This window comes from Delphinapterus leucas, chromosome 9 (genome assembly GCF_059928025.1).
Source record: "Delphinapterus leucas isolate spDelLeu-1000000601 "Yukka" chromosome 9, BTC_Dleu_Yukka2, whole genome shotgun sequence".
Taxonomy (NCBI): Eukaryota; Metazoa; Chordata; class Mammalia; order Artiodactyla; family Monodontidae; genus Delphinapterus; species Delphinapterus leucas.
This window is the reverse complement of record NC_143137.1, coordinates 19,496,554-19,518,293: the sequence shown is the minus strand read 5'-3', so window position 1 is coordinate 19,518,293 and position 21,740 is coordinate 19,496,554. Positions and strand designations below refer to the sequence as shown.

Here is a 21,740-nt window from a genome sequence, read left to right as displayed (position 1 = left end):
GATAGTTACTGTGTAAGTATAATTTAATTTCAAATTTAATTGAAAAAGCTCTCTGATTCCTTTAAGGGAATAATTGCATTTTTTTAGACCCGTTCTGTTTTTTGATTTGCTGATAGAATCTGTGGCTATTTATTAATTTTTTTACAGTGAAGGAGATAAACCTTCAGGACATCAAGGAAGATTTGGAGTTGGATCCAGAGGAGAACAGCACCCTTTTTATGGGTATCCTCATCAAGGGGCTGGCCAAACTGAAGAAGATCCCAGAGACAGTTAAGGCGATCAAAGAACGCTTGGAGCGGGAGCTGAAGCAAATTGTGAAGAGGTCTACAACCCAGGTGGCTGACAGTGGTTACCAGAGGGGAGAGAACCTCACGGCTGAGAACCAACCAAGGTAGGTGGGGGTGTGGTTTGTGTGGGTTTTTTTTTTTTTTCTTGGTTGCGTTGGGTCTTCACTGCTGTGTGCAGGCATTCTCTAGTTTAGGCGAGCAGATGCTACTCTTTGTTGCAGTGCACGGGCTTCTCATTGCAGTGGCTTCTGTTGTTGCGGAGTGTGAGGTCTAGGCACGTGGGTTCAGTAGTTGCATCCCATGGGCCCTAGAGTGCACAGGCTTCAGTAGTTGTGGCGTGTGGGCTCAGTAGTTGTGGCACGTGGGCTCAGTAGTTGAGCCATGCTGGGCTCTAGGGCACATGGGCTTCAGTAGTTGTGGTGTGCAGGCTCAGTAGTTGTGGCGCACGGGTTTAGCTGCTCCACAGCATGTGGGATCTTCCCGGACCAGGGATGCAACCTATGTCCCCTGCATTGGCAGGCGGATTCTTAACCACTGTGCCACCAGGGAAGTCCCATGGTTTGTGGTTTTTTTTTTTTTTTTTTTTTTTTTTTTGAGGTACGCAGGCTTCTCACTGCTGTGGCCTCTCCCGTTGCGGAGCACAGGCTCCAGACGCGCAGGCTCAACGGCCATGGCTCACGGGGCCCAGCCGCTCCGCGGCATGTGGGATCTTCCCGGACCGGGGCACGAACCTGTGTCCCCTGCATCGGCAGGCGGACTCTCAACCACTGCGCCACCAGGGAAGCCCCGGTTTGTGGTTTTGATCATTGTATTTACTGTACCTTTTCTAGGGTGGGTGGGGTAAGTAAATATCTTAGGTTTATGTTGTTTCTTGAACTCTGTATACTATGGCCCATACAAACTCAGATTGGTGAAAACAGCTTGAAGAGGCATAGTTCAGCTGGTTTTTGAGGTAGTTGAGAAGTTTTAAAGCATGTTGTCCATACTCAAATGAAAGAATGTAGCAATTATTGAATATTTCTTAAGCACTTAACTATATTCAAGGCAACTTATGTATATTATTTAATTCTCACTATAACTTTTTGAGCTGATTACTTAGTATCCACATTTTATAGTTAAGGAAACTGGGGTTCAGAGATGAAGTAATTAGCTCAAGGTCACAGAACAAGTGGCTGGCCTTCCAGCTGAATGCAAGTCCATGGTATTTCCTCTGTCCCATGCTTTCTTCTTGAATGTGTAGTGATGTTTGCCAATAGGCAAATCAGTCTCAGGGATTCCTTTATGTACTTAAAACAACTAATAAGGTTTGGATTTCATAATTCTTCTTTCGTAAGGGGCAAACTGAAATTGTCCTCTGATCCTAACTCGGTCTTGACTGTGATACACTGGGAGCTCATGTCTGCCAAACCAGAGCTTAGGGCACTAGTGTAATGTCATCTGATGGTGGGAGAAGATATTTCAAATTGAGGCTTTCCTAGAAAATCCAAGATTCACTCTACGTGGATCTTCGTTCCCTCCTTCCCTTTCTCTGTTCTATTCCCCAGCCCTCCACGTACACCAGATATGGGCAAGGCAGGAATTTGTCGTTTGAAGGGAAAAGGCCAATGGAAACTACAATTTTATCTGAGAACAGAGGGCAAAGTAGGGCATTTCTTCTGAGTTGCTCAAATAATGTGTGTTCCTGGGAGGCGTGAGATAGTGTGTGTTCAACAGAGTTCATAATCTTGTTGATACGTCGTGAAGGAAATTCTGTTTGTACTTAGGACTTAAATTTTTTTTTTTTAAAGAAGATAAACAAATTTAAGGAGAAATAATAATAGCTTAGTATGGAGTTCCCCACTTTAAAATTTTGAAGAAAATAATGTATTCTGTTTACGTTTTCTATATTCTTTTGTTTTTCTAAATAATAGTGATCTTAATTATACTTTAGAAGTCTTCAAAAATTAATTCCCTTGTACACTTCATTTAGAAGTGCGATTGGTGAAGAAAACATTCTCCACCCCTCTTATGCCACAGAGTATTTCAAAGCACATGTTTTGAGGAGCATGGGTTTTGGAGCTGAGCAGACCTGACTTTGAATTTCAGCTCTGTAACTGAGGAAAACAGAACCTGTCTTACAGGGTTACTCGTGTTAGATGAGGTTATATGGTTAGAGCTTGGTAGAGCAGTGCCAGTAGGTACCATTACATGCATTTGTGCGTGTGTGTGAATACATAAGTTTATTTATTCTTGGTTCCTTTCTCAACTTTCATGTTCGTTGATCACTCATTGTGATCCAGAGAAGCTGGGAATGGTTCTGAATGGAACTGTGCTTTTCTTCTTTCTTTGCCTGGTGCCTGGATTTTTGTGTAGACCTTTTGCCTCCTTACTAATGAACACTCCAGAATTCTGATTTGCTGTTTGCCCAGTTGCTGCAAGCCCCAAGATGAGCACAGTGAACTTTCATAGGGAAATAGCATGATTATAGTGTATATTGGAAATAAAACGAAAAGGGCACGGGTCAGTAACTGTTCTGTAGTTCTCATTACAGTCCCCTTAGCAGCAGTGTGTCTTTCCTAGGATTTCGACCTCTTCCTCTTCCGTTCCTTCGGCACCTTCCAAAATTCACAAGTGGAAATTACAGCAACAGAAGTGGAAATTCGGCATACTGCCCCAGGAAATAATAAATGTTTCTCTGTGAAGAATGAGTCAGCAGGAGGGTATTTTTCCCTCTTTAAGTTTCGTTTTTTTGTCAGTATTTTAAAGGCCTTTGTAGGTAGGATATATTGGACACCTGCAAGTGAGCAAGCTATTTGTCTTGATTTCATGCCTATAACATGATCCCATTTTATAAAATGTACAAATATGAAATATTGGGCCAAAACTCCTTATTATTAGATAAAATAGTACAGAGTAAGCAAATATTTGGAACCACTCTTTTCAAAAATCAAAGATTAAATTCTTGGGTTGGTGTTCCAAATGGCTGATAATTTGGAGCTAGTCTATGGTAGCTGCGTGCCAACAAATGCTTTAAAACTCCTCAAGAATTAATTACCTGGGAAACTTCATTCAAAAGTGATTGCATTGTCGCTTCTAGAGGTTTAGAAGTTTAGAAAGGATATTGTCAGATTTTCCTTGAAGCTTGCATGATACCTTGTGTTAAACTGTACTGGGAGGTGTGAGTGACATTATTTTAGAGAGAAGTAAAGTCAGAATACTTTACATTATTATTAATATTATCTTTTACCATTCAAGAAATCTTACGTTAAAGGTGTAAGAGACTGTTTTCCTTAAAGGAAGTTGGAGCATAGGCAAAAACAACCATGAATCCTTCTTCCACAAAATGATTCTCTCCCTCACTACCCACCCCCCAATGAAATAACCTATTCCAAATCGTTAGCATATAAATGCTACTCTGAGGCTAGGCACCAGAATTGTAACTTTCCCTAAAAGTCTCATTGTTCAGCATCATCTTCTTAAATATATTCTGGTTGTGATGCATTGCAGGCCTGTTTTTTTTTTTTTTTTTTTTTTTTTTTTTTTGTGGTACGCGGGCCTCTCACTGTTGTGGCCTCTCCCATTGCGGAGCACAGGCTCCGGACGCGCAGCCCCAGCGGCCATGGCTCACGGTCCCAGCCGCTCCGCGGCATGCGGGATCCTCCCGGACCGGGGCACAAACCCGCGTCCTCTGCACTAGCAGGCGGACTCTCAACCACTGCGCCACCAGGGAAGCCCTGCAGGCCTGTTTTCATTTGTCTTTATGTAAAGAGAATTAATGTTGTGTGCTATTTTGCTAGAAAAGTAGTAGGAACCAGACTAGTGAACTCTGTTTTGCTTTCACTTCCTGCAGAGCCAGAATACTTTCACAGACAGTTTTCAAAAATCACTTTGGTCACCCACTTACTATTTTATTTTATTCTTGATCCCCCAACCTATCTATTGTCTATTTATATGAGAAATATTTTGTCTTCCTGTTCATTCATTATCTAGTGTCTATAAACCTCTGTTTACTATGAAAGGAAAATATTCAACTACTGTTGTTGCCAAGTTGATAAACATTAGGGTAACAAGGGCTTTTTAAATCTCCCAGAACCACCTGCTACCCATAATTTCCTCAGAAAGGCAGGCAATGTCTTCAATATCAGATGGCTTGTGTGGTCTGCAGCCTGTGCAGCTCATAACCAGTTTCTTCAACTCCTGCTGCCTAGCTATTGGTTCTTTCCCCAAATCTAGCTCATGAGCATTTTCATTTTTGTTCAGAAAAGCTGTAGGAAGTCCTTTACTATTTAGCAAATAAGAAAAGCGTGAAAAATACATGGAACAAAATCTTCTCAAAGGTGTGATACCTTGTTAAGAATATGTGAGAGAGAAGAATGTGGGAAAAGAGAGGGATTGGCATGTAACAGCTACTTGACTTACTTGAAAGTGGTCCTGGTTAAAAGTGAAAGCAGACTGGGGAGGTGCTGGAGGCCTGCTCCACTTTGGTAAGACTATTGATCTGAAGAGGGCAGAAAGGATTGAATGAATGGACAATGGCTGCCAGGGAGACCTTTTCCCTTTTTGGAAGGAGACCATTTTGTGATGTTCCTTGATCTCTATTATGAATGAGGGAAGATTAAGCGTCTGATATAAAAAGCAGAGAACATTGCATATTCTGTCCTCACTGTTATACTGAGGAAAAATTCATGGAAGAAACGGGAGAGAAATATGCTTTAATGCTAAAAGTAGTTGTGTTTGGATAGTAAGGTTATAGGCTCCCCCCCCTTTATTTTGCAACTGTTATAGTGAAAAATAAATTCATTATTTAAGAATTAATTTAAAGTATTACTCAAGTTATTTTAATCAGAAGAAATCATTACAAATGGAAATGCTGATTGGGGGTATTAGTGTGGAAAAACATAGTATGTGTTTGCAGATCAACTGGATCATGTTCATTAAGTTACTTTTTATGGTGTGTATGTGTGTGTGAATGTGTGTGTGTGTGTGCGTGCATGTTTGGTTATTTTCTGACTACTCCTAGAATGGAAGCATCAAGAGAAGAGAGAACTAGTTTGCCTTGTTCAGCACCATATATCCAGAATGTAGGCAGAGAGCCCACCAGACCCATAATAAATATATTTTGAATGAAAGAATGAATTCCACTTATATTGAATATCAGTCATGGACCAGGAACTGGGCTCAAATGCCACACAAATACGACATGATCCCTGTCCTTATGGAGTTTAAAGTCTAGAGGGGAAGAAAGGCATTAATAAGAGAACCTTTAGATAAGTGTATTATTACAAACTGTGATAAGTGCTGCAGAGGAAAAGCAAAATGTGCCATGAGAGCATATAACCATGGGGACCTAATCTGGTCTGGGTAGGTGGGCATTAGGGTGTGTCTTGTGTCTGGGGGGGGATGGTGTGTGTGTGGATTTTAAATAATAAAGTAAGGCAGCTTTTACTGTTGTTTTATACAAGTTGTAGTTATCAAGCTCCATTCATTTGATAGCACCTGTTAGTTATTCTTCTGGTTGTGCAGTTACCTTGATGATGACATATAAGATGTGAGAAGGAGAGCATCCGATTCTTGTTGTGCCATTTTCAGAGTTCTTTGCTGGTTGATTAGATTTTTGTGGTTTATTCGATTTTGATAATTATTGCCAAGTGTGTTTTTCTTAGAGATAATACCAAGTTTTAATGTCATCAGTAATGTTTGAGAGTTCCTGTAGTCTCTAGTAAACAGATTGTATTATCAGAATGTTTTTATCTTTGTCAGTCTGATCGGTGAAAAATGGTATTTCCAAGGTGGTTTTGATTTGTATTTTTTAGAGAAAATTTGAGGTTAAACTTCTTATTTGTGTAAAAAGTAATTCATTGTTATGATATCTATGTTATATATGGATGTATTACTTCAAAATAATCTGGGTTGAGGGTGAGTGTAGATATAGCTAAAACAAGATTAGTGATAAATGATACTTACTGAATCAGGGTGATAAGTACAGGATGGTTCATTATCCTATCCTAAAAGCCGACTTGTTTAAAAGTTGAAATTTTCAATAGTACAGTGGTCAAATAATGTTTTATTTCCTTACTGAAAAGTAGTGAACATCTATTTTTCCAGTATGTTTGTCTTTCTATTGATTTACAGGAACTTTTTATATATCAAGAAAATTAGTTCTTTGGGATTTATATTCTAATTTCGCTCCAGCTTCTTTCTCTTTTGACTTTATGATGTCTGATCATGTATACATTGTTTTTATTTTTATGAGGTTGTATTTATCAATGTTTTCTTTTAAAGTGTCTGGGTTTTGTGTCAGAACTTAGGTCTTCTTCACTCTTAGATTATAAATAAAATTTCCCAAACTTTCTTCTAGTCTTCATATTTTTGATCTGGAATCTGAAGGAGTGGCTATGCTACTTTTAAATAGTCATAACACTTATTACATTGTATTGTAATGGACTGTATACCCTTTTCGTTTCTGCCTCCTAAGTGTCTGTCATGTAATTGATTGTCAGTGTTAGATGAATACTTGCTGAATAATTCTAACATTGAATCATCCACTTTATAGTCATGTTTTTCTTCATAGTTGGTATTTGCCTCATTTCCTAAAACTCCCCACTCCCCCAGCCCCCGAATTCTCAGTCTCTGCAGGCTTTAGATTTGTAGAGATACATTGAATTACTGCTCTAAAAGTTAGGGCAATGTACTTTAAAAATTCAGAGTCCAGAACTTGAAATGAGGGCATACTGTTGTAATAGGCCAGTCATACAAAGTGGTTTTATCTATGAGACAGTCAAAAGGCTCGAGCCCCAAGTTTAGTTTTGTGGTACAAGTACAGTGTTTATGGAAAGAGAAATAAATATTTCTCGTGATTTTTTTATATCTGTGGCTAGAGTCAGGCATGTATTTCTTTTTCAAATAAGTAGCATTTCCTTTCATCTCTTCTTTCTCTATTAGTTACTCTTCACCTAAGTATCTGAAATGTAGGATTTGGTGGAATTGGTCATTTTATTTTACAGAAAAATCATTTAAGAGCAGCTTTGAAGCAAGGTCAAGCATTTGTCCTTGCGGCTTCTTGTAGCCATTCCCAAGCACTGCGTGTAGCACCTGGACATGCTTGGAATCAGGAAGGGCCTCGATGTAATTTAGATGAGTCGTTAATTTGAATCAAAGCAAGCGGGAAGCAAGTAAATTTAACTTCAGTGATTATGATTCCATTTGATTAAATCTCTACTTTTGATTACATGTATCAGTGAGAACATGCTCTAAATACACCCAACTATTAAATACTGAAGAGTATGAATAGGATGAACCAGGGACATATGGAAGAAATTCCACTATTCCTCAACTAGAATATAATCCCCTGCAGCTTTACTAAAGTATTTTTAGAACAAATGAAAGGAATTACTTCTTTACATATGGGGCTTATTACACCATTTGTTAACTAAAATATAGAGTTCATTACCATGGAAGGTAGTACTGGTCCCAAATCTACATACTTTCTTGTAAGACTTAAATTAATTGATGATAGCTTCTTTTTATTTTTTTTTTTAACATTTTATTTTATATTGGAGTATAGTTGATTAACAATGTTGTGTTAGTTTCAGGTGTACAACAAGGTGATTCAATTATACATGTACACCTATCTATTCTTTTTCAAATTCTTTTCCTAATTAGTTGTTACAGAATACTGAGCAGAGTTCCCTGTGCTATACAGTAGGTCCCTGTTGGTTATCCATTTTAAATATAGCAGTGTGTACATGTCAATCCCACACTCCCTAACTGCCCCCCCCCCCCACCTTCCCCCTGGTAATCTTAAGTTCCTTCTCTAAGTCTGGGACTCTGTTTCTGTTCTGTAAATAAGTTCATTTGTATCTTTTTTTTTTTTTTTTTTTTTTAGATTTCCCAGGTAAGCAATAGATGATAGCCTCTTAGCATATCAGGTGAATTAATAATGTGGGTAATGTTCGTAGCTCTTTGGTAAACGTGCAGTTGGACAGCTGTCTTTCTGATCCTTATGTTGTCCTTTGGTTATAGTCCCTGGAGAAAGGGAGCTTGGCTGAATGCGCTAGAGGTCTTACTCAGTGTTACATTTCTTAAATATTTATTTTATATTTGTCAGGGTAAAAAAAAAAATGCTTCTTATTTCTCTTGTTTTGCACGCTGTAGGAGGTTCATATTAGAGATGGGGCCAGTTAAGGAGATGACGGATAAAATCTACATTTTAGGTTATTGATAACGTTATTTAGGTGTCTGCCTTCGTGTTGCATCAAGGCCACTTCTTTATTTGGCAGATAGTAGGAGCTGCCTTAGATCTTTTCATTTTCTGTGTGCTTGTTGGTGTCATAATCCAAAGATACTCCACACTCAAACCGGCACTGAATCTTTCTCATAGCAAAAACACACAAACAAAAACTTGTGTCAGCTTTCCTCAGCTACCGCTGAGCCGCTCCGTCCTTCCGAGGAAGCTAAGGCTGCATTGGGGTGAGGCCCTCACTTCATCAGGCGACTAGCACCGTGCCCGGCAGCCCCTCCCTAGCGCTCGCCCGCACCATGGCCTCTGCCTTGGAGCTCGCTCGCATCTACTTGGCCCTCATCCTGCATGATGATGAGGTGACGGTCACGGAGGAAAAGATCAATGCCCTCATTAAAGCAGCCGGTGTAAATGTTGAGTCTTTTTGGCCAGGCTTGTTTGCAAAGGCTTTCGCCGGTGTCAGCATCCGGAGCCTCATCCTCGGTGCGAGGCAGGTGACCTGCCCCCTCCACCACTGCTGCCCCAGCTGAGGAGAAGAAGGTGGAAGCGAAGAAAGAAGAATCTGAAGAGTCTGACGATGACCTGGGCTTTGCTCTTTTTGACTAAACCTCTTTAGTAACACATTCAATAAAAAGCTGAGCTGTTTGCTGCTAAAAAAAAAAAAAGTGTGTCAAATGAAATTCTTCCCTTGGTGATGTTTAGCAGTGAGGTCAGATATGATTAGAGCACCTTTGTGTGTATCTTAGGCTGTACTTTATTTTTCTGGGCTCCTGTAGTTCCTGGCCCATATCATCATTATGTTCTCTAATCAGATTGGGCTGTAAGTTTCTAAGAGGGGGGTTAACTTTGTGTTTGCAGCCTGATTTAGGGCTGGGCACGTACTAACTGCCCAGGAAGTTTAATGAATGAATAACTAAGAAAAATGCAAAGAAGACAATTTTAAAATAAGAGGAAACGATTTTTATTTTTTAAAAAATCTCAGCACTACACAGAGTGGGGTCTAAGGACCAGCAATACCAATGTCACTTGAAAGTTAGAAATGCAAATTATCCCTGTGGGGAGGGGTAATTAAATTGGAATCCCTGAGTGCAGGGCCCACAGGAGTCTCTAGATGATTCTACACATGCTAAAATTTGAGAACACTCTTTGTAACATCACAGACATCACGGAGTTCTGTAGTTTTGTAGCATTTATGCTTCGCAAAGCAGTCTGCCATCTGGCATCTCACCTGAGTGAGCCTTACTGTTGGCCTCATCACAGGTAGGGGCGTTATTATTAATCCCAGATTTACCCAGGGAAGTGGGAAAGCTGCAATAATTTGACAGTTTCACAAAGCTGGTTGGTGGTGGAATTAAGAGGATAAGTTGTCTGTATCCTCCATGGAATTTTGCTTTCTGGCTTATGTAAAGATCACAGTCCTAACTCATTTCCTGGGCCTGATTTTGTTCTTCCTCAGGAGAAGGGCGGTATTTACGCTGACACATCCATTCCCGCACCCGTACGGTCTCCACCCCACACCCGGCTGTGATCAATGGCAGGCCTCTCAGCGATAGCTGGACATGTTAAGAAGTGTGATCAGCCGCCACAGAGTAAATGAGTCTTAATTGACTCACTTGAGAATCAGACTGATGACTTAGAGACACGTAAACAGTTCCCCTAGAAACCTTGTACGTTCTTGTACTAAGACCAGTATACAACTAAGTACTAAGAATATACACCTAAAATCATAACTTTTCTTCTTTGGGAAGTGGATTTGCGGATACATTTTCCAATGTTCCATTATGATGAAATATGATTTTTCAAATGGGTGAAAGGCTTTTCTTCCCCCTAGCTTTATTGAGATAATAACTGACATAACATTGTGTAGGTTTAAGGTGTACAGTGTGTTGATTTGATATACTTAAATATTGCAGAATGATGACTACCCTAGCATTGGCTAACACCTGCATCACATCACATAATTACCATTTCTTTTTTGTGGTGATAACTTTTAAGATGTACTGTCTTAGTAACTTTCAAGTATTATATAATACAGTATTAACTATAATCACTATGCTTTACCTTAGTTCCTCAGATCTTATTCATCTTATAACTTGAAGGTTGTACTCCTTGACCACCATCTCCCGTTTTCCATAGCCCCTGGCAGCCACCACTCTAGTCTCTGTTCCTTTGACTTTGGCTCTTTTAGGTTCCACATATGAGTGAGAACATATAGTATTTGTCTTTCTCTGTCTGACTTATTTCACTTAACCTAATGCCCTCAAGGTCCATTCATGTTGTCGCAAATGGCAGGATGTCCTTCTTTCTCATGGCTGAATAATAGTCCACAGTGTGTGTGTGTGTGTGTGTGTGTGTGTGTGTGTGTGTGTGTGTGTGTGTTTTGTGGCCATGCCACGCAGCATGCGGGATCCTAGTTCTGCGACCAGAGATCGAACCCCTGTTCCCTGCAGTGGAAACGTGGGGTTGTGCGTGTGTGTGCGTATGTTATCTATTCATTCATTGATGGACACTTAGGTTGTTTCTTTGTCTTCGCTCTTGTGAATAATGCTGCAGTAAACATGGGAGTGCAGATGTTTTTTGAGAGTCTGTTTTCACTTCTATTGGATATATGCCCGGAAGTGGGATTGCAGGATCATATGGTAGTTCTTTTAATTTTTTGAGGAACCTCCATACTGTTTTTCATAGTGGCTGCATCAATTTACATTCCCACCCAACAGTGTACAAGGGTTCCCTTCTCTCCATATCCTCCCCGACACTTGTTATCTCTTGTCTTTTTGATGATAGCCCTTCTATCAGGTGTGTGGTGATAGCTCCTTATGGTCTGATTTGCATTTCCCTGATGATTAGTGATGTTGAGCACCATTTTGTGTACCTTTTGGTCATTTGTTTGTCTTTGGGAAAATGTCTATTCAGTTTCTCTGCCCATTAATCGGATTGTGTTTTGTGTTGTTGTTTTTGAGTTGTGTGAGTTCTTTATACATTTGGGATATTAACTTTTTATCATATATATGGTTTGCAAATATTTCCTCCCATTCATAGGTTGCTTTTCATTCTGTTGATGGTGTCCTTTGCTGTGCAGAAGCTTTTAATTTGATGTGGTTCTCTACTTGTTTATCTTTGCTTTTGGTGTCAAATCCAAAGAGTCATTGCCAAGACTAATGTCAAGGCTCTTATTCCTGTGTTTTCATGTAAGAGTTATATGGTTTCAGTTCTAAGTTCAAGTCTTTAATTCATTTTGAGTTGATTTTTGTGTATGGTGTAAGAGAGTGTTCCAGTTTCATTCTTTTGCATATGACCATTCAGATCATCTTTTGTTGAGGAGACTGTCCTGGGAAAGGCTTTTGAAAGAATGATACTAATACTTTAATTCAAAGAAAAAGGGCCTGGGTTTATTTTCTAATTTCACTCCCTAATTTGCCACATGTTAGAACTAGAAGTTCATTCGAGGTCATCTACCAAGAATTCAGAAACTGAGCATGAGAGGCTGACTTGACAAGTGGGGAAGTGACACAGGAAGGCAATTACTAGAGCCAGGACTGGTTCTTTTTATTTTTACTGTGTTTCATTCTATATTGCTAATAGTTTTTTCCTATTCTTTTCATAGTGCAGATGGAGCATTAGTCAGCACTCCTCAAATAGTAACTGCTCTTTACATGAAGATTGTTATTAATAAAAGTGGTGAAACTAATCTCTATCCCTTAGAAGTAGGTATTAGATAACCTTGAAGATTAAATGGCATCTATGTCCTGTTTGAAATGAAAAATACTAGCTCAGCCAAGCTTATTATGAAAATGTGTATGTGAGATACAGGAGTGTAAAACAAAGACCATTTTGATATGAAATAATTGATGATCAGTTTCTTTTGATTTTTCATATAAAACCTTATAAGACCTAAGCTCAGAGTTCAGTATTTTCTTATCTTTTAGAACATAGAAGTAGGGAAATAAATATTCTGTGGTTAATGCCTTTGTCTGTCCCTGGGAAAACGCAGAAACCTGATATTAAGGTCTCAGCAGATAAGTAGTAGAACAGGACTGATTTTCTACCTTGTGTGTGTATCTTTACTTCGTGACCAAGCAAGGCAGCTTCTTGGCTGCTAACATGGATTTTCCAGCCAAATGACTAATTCAAGTTTCCCTGGATGTTAAATTTAGATACAGATAGTTGAATCTCACCTTAAATATTGAACATTTTTCACAGCTTGATGATATAGCTTTATACCACAGACATTTCTTGAGTTGTGCAACTGTGACTATTCCTTAACATTTTCTTCTCCGTAATTCTCTGCCTTTTTTCATGGTGGCACTCCAAGATGAGATACATAGGAGTAGTTGTGGGTAGGAAGTTAGTAGGCTATCTGGAAGAACAGGTAACATTTTGCTTGTATTTATAAGAAGCCTGTTTTTAAAACCTGCCAGGTAATTGGAAGTATGTTTAAAGAACAAATATTTGCTTCTTCTTGACTCTTTCATGTTTTTTTAATACAAAGTAGATTTTAACACAGTATTATTAAAGTTAGCTCTGAATGCATATATATCTTTCAGCTTGTAACTATATTTCTTTTCATTCTCATGTTTATGTTGATGAGGTTATCTTTCTGAGAGGAGAATTTTGTGTGAAATATTTTTGTTGTGGTCTTCTAATTTCCCTCCAGGAGATCACAGTCAGTAATACATATTTCCTTGCCACTTGTTATCTGTAATCCGGTCTCTATCTCCCCCATCTGCTGGAGCTCATTGTTTCATTCTTTTTTTGAACAAATACTCATTTATTGCCTGTCATATGCTTACTATTATGACAAATACTAGAATACTGTGATAAATCAGGCATAGTTCTTACTCTCATTGAATTTACAGTCTAGAGAAGGAGAGGCAAGGACTGGTGGAAAGGAGTCTCCTCTAAGGGTTGTTTTAAAAATCCAGGGAAGAGATGATAAGGCCTGCATTAGCAGAGTAACAGTGGCAATGGGCTAAAGTAGGCCCATGGTAGAGGTAGTAAAGGGGTAGAAATAAAAGAGGTTGGTAATAGATTGGATTTGAGGAAGAGGGGAGGGGAGGATGATTTTCTGGGGTAAGCGATACCGTTCACTGAGTTAGGTAAATGGATAAGTAGGTTTGGGTAGGAGAATGATGAGTTTTATTTAAGACGTGTTAGGTTTGATGTCTACAGCTCAGGAGAGCCGTCTGGACAGAAGATACGTTTGGGAGTCATTAGCGGGTGGATGATTGAAGACATAAGTGGTGGATGAGCTCACCCAGAGAGAGTATGAGGATTGAGAAGAGTTGACAGCATTTAAGGAACAGGCTGAGGAAGAGATTCTTGAGAAGGCGCAACCAGGGAGGTGGAAGGAGAGTGGGAGAGTATAGGGTTGGAGCCCGTGGAAGGCAGTGTTTCAAGGAGGAGTGAGTGGTCAGTAGAAACAAGCACTGCACCTCCTTGAATAAGGACTGAAGAGGTCTTATTTATTTATTTATTTAGAGGTATAGTTGATTTATAATGTTGTGTTAGTTTCAGGTGTACAGCAGAGTGATTCAGTTATACATGTGTATGTATCTATTCTTTTTCAGATTCTTCTCCCTTATAGGTTATTGTAAAATATTAAGTATAGTTCCCTGTGCTGTAGACTAGGTCCTTGTTGGTTATCTATTTTATATAGAGTAGTGTGTATATCTTAGATTGAGCAAAATGGTGATTTGAGACTTTTGCAGGAATTGTTTTAGTAGAGTACCAGGGGTAAACTGGTTGGCAGTGAGAAAATAGAGGCAGGATAGACTTCTGTTGATGCTCTTTCCAGCCTTGGTTTCTGTAGCATTTGATAGTACTGATAACTCTGGCCTCTTCTCTTAAATTACTTTTTTTCCTAACATCCTTTAAAAGAAACATTCTCCAAAATCGAGTCCTTTGGTCTCTCTTTATCTCTGAGCTTTTGTTCTCTTGTCTATAATGTGGGGATAAAAGTAGTACCTTCCTCATTGGGTTCTCCCGAGGATAAAGTGTGCACTTCACACAGCGCCTGGCCTGTTGTCATCATTGTGGCTGTGAAGACTTAGCTGTCTTTGTTGTGGTCATCGTCATCATCATTATCTCACTCTAGCCTCACCGTTTAAGGGCTCTCGTCCATCATGACAGCTTTAGCTGCTGGCCCCATGCAGAGGACCCCAGGCTGGTGGCTCTAGTCCTGGACTTCTCCGAATACTGCCACCCTAAATTGCTCATTCTTTTACTCATATGTACTCAGACACCCACAGCTTAACTGTTTCCTCCACTCTAGGCATTGGGCCATGTGTTGGGGGAGAGGTGTGGGTACATAACCACACATAAACAGGGACTGTGTTCTTATTCTCTGGCCCAGGAGGCCATGCATGTTGCTCTGTTGTCACTTCTCTCAGTCCATTGTGACCATCTGCTTATTTTTGAGGGATTATAGAATGAAAGGGGAATGAAGGAATTGGCTGTTATTCTGTGAATTAGACCTCTTTTAGTTAGCAGTGACAGAACCCACCTCCAACTAACAGAATTAAAGAGGGGTTCTATTGGGATGATACTAGTGTATCTTATGGAATACAAGCAGGACTTCACTAAGCTGGGGGAAGGACAGAGATGCAGCTGGGCCATGGGGACATCTGGAGTATCTCTTGTCCCCCCCCCCCCCGCCTTTTCCCCCTCTAGATGGTAACCGTTAAAGGAAGCAATTTACTGTTGTTTTGAGCTTGCTTTTTAGTATACTTTCACTTATATTATTGCATTTAATTCTCACAGTTTGTGATTAGGAAATTGTAATTGAGGAAATTTGTGTTTGAGGAGCCTGAGACTTGGAACAGTCCCATGATGTACTGAAAATCCCATGGCTATTCAGTAGACAGCTGGTACCAAGTCCAGCTTTCTAATGCCAGTCCTTGATACCGGCATTTATACCACATTGCCATCCCAGGATTGAAGTTTTCTTTCACTGACTGTGGTGTTGTATTGCATATTATTGCATACTGTTTTGTGACTCTGGAAATAACCTCTGTGTGTGTGTGTGCGCGCGCATTCGCACGCACAATTTTCTTTTGACTGGTAGAAATTGCAATTAACTGAAATTCTAATCTCTATGGTTCTTAGGCTTATTCCTGTCTGAGGCCTTTTTTTATTCAATTCAATTTAAGGAATCTCTAGTAATTTAATGATTCTGCCTGCTCTTTTGTCTTTTGGATCAGTGGTGAAAACCTTGATCCTAACAGGATTTAAGCAACTGAGCTAGTTGCAGTGTCATGTTTTACATCATCTTTTATTTAGTCGATATTTTGGTGGTGGAGTAGGGTCGGGAATGACTTTTTTCTTTTTTTAACATCTTTATTGGAGTATAATTGCTTTACAGTGGTGTGTTAGTTTCTGCTGTATAACAAAGTGAATCACCTATACATATACATACATCCCCATATCTCCTCCCTCTTGCGTCTCCCTCCCACCCGCCCTATCCTGCGCCTCTAGGTGGACACAAAGCACTGAGCTGATCTCCCTGTGCTATGCGGCTGCTTCCCACTAGCTTTCTGTTTGACATTTGGTAGTGTATATAAGTCCATGGCACTCTCTCACTTCGTCCCAGCTTACCCTCCCCCCTCCCCGTGTCCTCAATTTCAGGGGATGACTTTTGTGGGGCTCTGTGTGTGCAGGTCATCCTGAGTGTGTCTGCAGTGAAAGGCAAACACTTGTTTTCTCAATCTAGTGTCAGGTGGGCAGCCAGCGAGTGCATGTGAATATTAACAGCATATTTCAGTTTATTTCTGGTAGCTTTAAATTGGGCCAGACTACTGCATTTTATGTCTCGTTCATGTGAGTGATTCCTGGTCTCTCTTATTCTTGCTGCATTGGGAGAGAGTCACTTGCTTTTTCGTTTTCTTTTTTTAGGAGGGCATGTGTTGGTGAGGAATGGTCAGCCTTTGCAAAGTGTGTGATTGACTTGGATTCTTTCCCTTCTTAGCCATTCACTCCTTATCCTGCTGCTGACTTCAGCATCCAGTGCTCCCCTGAAATCCTTCTTGCCAAGGTCACTGGGACCTGTGAGTTGTACATTTCTGTCTTTACTTCAGCTGGCTGCCGTGTAGCCTTGGCTCTGTTGCTATTCTCTTCTCCACTGTGTTCTACAATTTTCCTTCCTGTCGTCGTTTTCCTGCCTTGCTACTTCCTGAACATCTCTTCACTGCTGCTATTTCGGGGAATGTTGGCTTGCTTGTCTTACTCTGCATATGATCCCTGAGTAATCTCATCCTCTCAAATATTTATCACTTTGTAAATTTCCAAAAATCAGTCTCTCTCCTGGGCTCCAGACTTACATATCCGAGGACCGGTATGTAACACCTTAAACTTAACATCTTCAGATCTAAACCCAACAGCTCTCCTTTTCAACAGTTTCTGTCTTCACTTCATTCTCATTCTCTCTCCCTCTCCCCACCCTCTCTTTCTCTTTCTCTCAGGAAGGGTAACCATTGTCTTCAGAGTTGCTCAAGCCAGAAATCCATACAAAAGGATCCTGAAACCTCCTCTCTCTTTAATACAGTACAATTACCTCAACTAATTCTGTCCATTTTCTAATGTGATCCATCCATCAGTTGTGTGAGGCTCCTGGAACAGGTATTAATTAATACTTTGGTTTTACAGATAGGAACACTTGAAGAAGTTGAGAGATTTTCTCATAATTACAGGGTTAGGAATTATCAATGTTGGGAAAGAATGTGCATCTTTTGTTTCTTTACCGGTTACTTATGTAAGAAGGAAAAACAAACAAAAAACAAGTGAACCAATAGAGAAAAACTAATGTCCTCCTGGTAGTAAGATTCTGAAGGAGTCAGTGTTCATAATACTTCACTTTTTGAGACATCAGTTTCCTTTTTTCGCTGTTCCATATGTTTTCACTTCACCACAGGGGAGGTGTTGGGCCCTCACTGGCCTGACTCAGAGCCACAGCTGATGATTTAAAAAACAAAAACAAAAACAAAAAACAGCTAAATTGAGATATAATTCACATACTACACAAATCACCCCTTGAAACACTGGTTTTTGGTGTATTCACAGGGTGTGCAACCATCACCGCTCTGTAGTTCCAGAACATTTTTGTCCCCCCTACAAAACAAACCCCATATGCTTTAGTGGGTAATTCCCACCTACCTAAGAACCACTAACATATTTTCCATCTGTGTAATTTGCCTATTCTGGATATTTCATATAAATAGAATCACACAAAGTCACAACGTAGTCTTCTGTGACTTTTTTCACTTTGCATAATGTTTTCAAGGTTCATGTTGTAATATGTATCAGTACTTCATCTCCTTTTATAGCCAAATAATATTCTATTGTATGAATATACCTCGGGTTTTTTGGGTCCATTTGTTAGTTGATGGACATTTGGATTATTTCCACTTTATGATTTTACTATTACTATTTTACTACTATTTTAATATTTTACTATTATGAATAATGCTGCTGTGAGCACTTGTGTACACATTTTTGTGCACATGTGTGTTTTTGTTTTTCTTGGGTATATACCTAGGAGTGGAATTGCTGGGTACGTATGGTAACTCTATGTTTAATGTTTTGAGGAACTGCCAAAGTGTTTTCCAAAGCAGTTGTACCATTTTTACATTCTCATTCTCACCAGTGCTGTATGAGAGTTCAAATTTCTCTACATCCTTACCAGTACTTTGTATTGTCTGTCTTTTTGATTATAACCATCCAAAAACTGGTATCTCCTGGTTTTGATTTGTATTTCTCTGATGGCTAAGATGTTGAGCATCTTCTGTTTGCCTACTGGTCATTCATATATCTTCTTTGGAGAAATGCATATTCAAATCCTTTGTCCATTTTAAAATTTGGTTGTCTTGTTACTAGTTGTAAGAAATCTTGAGGTATTCTAGATACAAATCAGGTAAATTATTTGCAAATGTTTTCTCCCATTTCTTGGGTTGCCTTTTCACTTTCTTGATGGCATCATTTGCAGCACAAAAATTTTAAGTTTTAATGTCAGAGCTGTGGGTTTTATTAGTATTGTCGAGACTGTGCTGTGGTGAGGCAGAGGAGAGCTTCCCTCTCTTTGAAATTGGTGGATGTTTCAAGGTAGGCAGAGCGGCAAATAGAGTGTCTTGATTTCCGGCCTGGCTCTTCTTGTTTTCTTCCCTCTGTAGCCTGTCTTATGGCTCTGATAGTCATACTACAACACATCTGTCTTGGTCTTGATCCTCCAGGTGTGGCCGAAGGTGGTCGTGTGTCGCATTTTATCCAGGGATTGCTATTTCCATACTGTTAAGATACCATGGATCTCATTTTACACCTCAGTTCCCTCTTAGGTCTCTTTTCTAAACAGAGCACTGCCCCTGGTTGCTGAGTTGCTCTTGTCCTTGAGTGGCAGCCAAGGTGTGTGTAGTCATGGAGTCTAGTGGCCCTGGAGATAACCAGACAGCAGCCCCTCCATTCAGAGGAGCCACTCCTCTTCCAGTGTTTTCTGCTTTATTGCTGGTTTGTAGGCCTGTACCCAGAACTTCATGCCATTGGGAAGTTGGATACCAGCATGCCTTACGCTTCTGAATGTCATGAATCGACATCATTTCAACAGAAACAGACGCACAAAGAAAACAAACTAGTGGTTACCAAAGGGGAAAGGGGAGGGGGAGGGATAAATTAGGAGGTTGGATTAACATGTACATACTGCTATACATAAAATAGGTAATCAACAGGGACCTACAGTATAGCACAGAGAACTCTCCTCAGTACTCTGTAATAACCTATCTGGGAAAAGAATCTGAAAAAGAATAGATATATGTATAACTAAATCACTTTACTGTACACTTGAGACTAACACAACATTGTAAATCAACTATACACCAATATAAAATAAAAATTAAAAAAAAATCATTCCAGAAATGTTTGGGTATAGCATAAGGTTACTACGTTTTAATTTTGTCAAGTAAGGACATTTGGCAATATAACTGCAGTCATGGGAGAAAATAACAGATTTTTCTTACCAAGAGAATACCAAAAATATCAAACAAATTTACCTTTGTGAAACGTGAATACATGGTCTTATTTTTCTGTCTACCACTGAAAAATACACTGTGGTCTGTGGATTGACATTTGGGAACCACAGGCTTTTACATACTCAGCATAAATCTTTATTTGAAAAGTAGAACCTTACTTTATCAGGTATTTTCTCTGTATGATGCCAGATACCAGTCTTACACAGATTATTTACCAACACTGAATTAACTATTTTAGTTAAGTTAGATACAACTTCCTGTACTTTGTACCTCTTTCTGCTGATTTTGAGTAGTTCTTATATAACACAGATGAAAGTGAAGAATTGTTTTAGGTAAATGTGAGTATAAATATGAATTTACCTTTAAAAGATTTTAAAAAATCATCATTCAAAGGTAGAATGGCTCCTATTTACAAATACGATGTGTAATTTCTGGATTATATATATATATTCTAGACTGGGAGGAATATGTATATTTTTATTGATTCTGTCTTGTCTAAATCAAAATGTCAGAGATATTAGGGTTTTATCATAAGATAATTATTGGCTGTCACATTGGCACATTAATTACAGTAATTGGGCAATAAAGAAGCCATAGGAATAGATATTATGCTATACGTTTTGATGAGATTGTAGTTACAGCCTCTTATTTATGGTAATAAAATCTTGTTAATCGACATTGCTGACAAGATGTTTTGCTTTCTTTTTCTACTTTCCAGGTTGGTTTATAAGTCTACTTAGGAACTATGAACTGAGAGCCACAGATTATACAATAAAGGTCACATTCCAAAATTGTACTCATTCGTGGTATACACATTAAATTCATTCAGCCAATATTTGCTGCTCACTGTTGTGAGTGCTCCTGCGTATACAGAGATGTATAAAGCAGTGCCTGCTCTAAAGGACTCATAATGGGGAAGGGAGGTAAAATGTCTATATATAAATAAATGTGACCCACATTGATTGAGTCACGTATGTGAGCCATATGTGTGATAAGTTCCTTAAAAGTGGAATAAAATACAACTTCAGAGGAGGAAAGGATGATTCCAAGTGTGAGTGATCAGTGATGCTGTTAGGCTCAGTGATGGGGGAATTACTTTGCATCCATGACATGAAGCTCTGAGCCATCTCTGAATATACATGTACACTGTAAAACTATAGAGAGAGGTAGGTGGCTCAGTGCTCTGACATGAAAATCAACTTTTGTTCTGGGGTCAGCTGCCTTGCAACCTCATTTTGTGTCCTTGAGTATATAAAATTCATGTAATAATATGTGTCCCATCTCTCAAGATGCAAAATGAGATAATGCGGAGGTCCAAGCTGCTCCCTGTGGTGAAAGTCAGATTTCTCGGCAGGTGTGTAGTTTTTTCAGGCAAGTTAGGCCATACATTTGAATGGGAGTAAGCGCAGCTTTCCATGACTAAAAGGATTAGTGTCCTTACCAAAGTGCCCAATTTATTGCTAGAGAATAGCACATTCTCTGTAACATTCGAACTGTTGTCTGAAAAATTGCCTGAATTCCTTAGAAAAACTGCCTATATAAAAGAGTATAGTGATCACTGAATTATGTTAAAAAGGAAACAAATGTTTACTGAGCTGCTACTGCTGGTTTAGGGACTTTAAAATTGTCTTTAAAATTTTTACACCATGTCCATTTTTTTAAATTGAAGTTTATTGATTTACAATATTATGTTAGTTTCAGGTGTGCAGCAAAGTGATTCAGTTATACATATATATTTTTCAGATTATTTTCCATTATAGGTTATTATAAGATATGGAATATAGTTCCCTGCACTGTATAGTAAATTCTATTGCTTACCTATTTTATGTATAGTAGTTTGCATTTGTTAGTCTCATACTCCGAATTTATCCTTCCCCCTTCCCTTCCGCCTTTGGTAACTATAAGTTTGTCTTCTACATCTGTGAGTCTGTTTCTGTTTTGTATATAGATTCATTTGTATTACTTTTTAGATCACACATATAAGTGATCATATAATACATTGTCTGTCTGACTTCACCATGTCCATTTTATAGCAGAGGAAACAGACACTTAGATAAATTTTCAAAAGTTACTTAGATCAGACAACTGTTTGAAATGAAATCTGTTGAAATTTAATGAGCTGTTTACATGGTAGTGTGCTACTTCACTTTAGTTTGATGTTTTTCTTGCAGGCCAGTGTCAATCATTTTGTGTTTGTTTGTATGTAAATGTTTATTTTTTTCACTA

At 39.1% G+C, this 21,740-nt stretch overlaps 1 protein-coding gene and 1 pseudogene across 2 annotated transcripts in view; both read left to right on the top strand.

Annotated features, from left to right (window-relative positions):
* Positions 1-21,740, top strand: part of EXOC4 (exocyst complex component 4) — an 823,589-nt gene that overhangs the window by 97,000 nt on the left and 704,849 nt on the right. For both annotated transcript variants that reach the window (XM_022580733.3, XM_089917005.1), the window contains exon 6: positions 148-391. In XM_022580733.3, coding sequence (XP_022436441.1) covers positions 148-391 — 244 coding nt within the window. The remainder of the gene's footprint in view (positions 1-147; positions 392-21,740) is intronic.
* LOC149748356 (large ribosomal subunit protein P1 pseudogene) lies at positions 402-21,735 on the top strand (annotated as a pseudogene).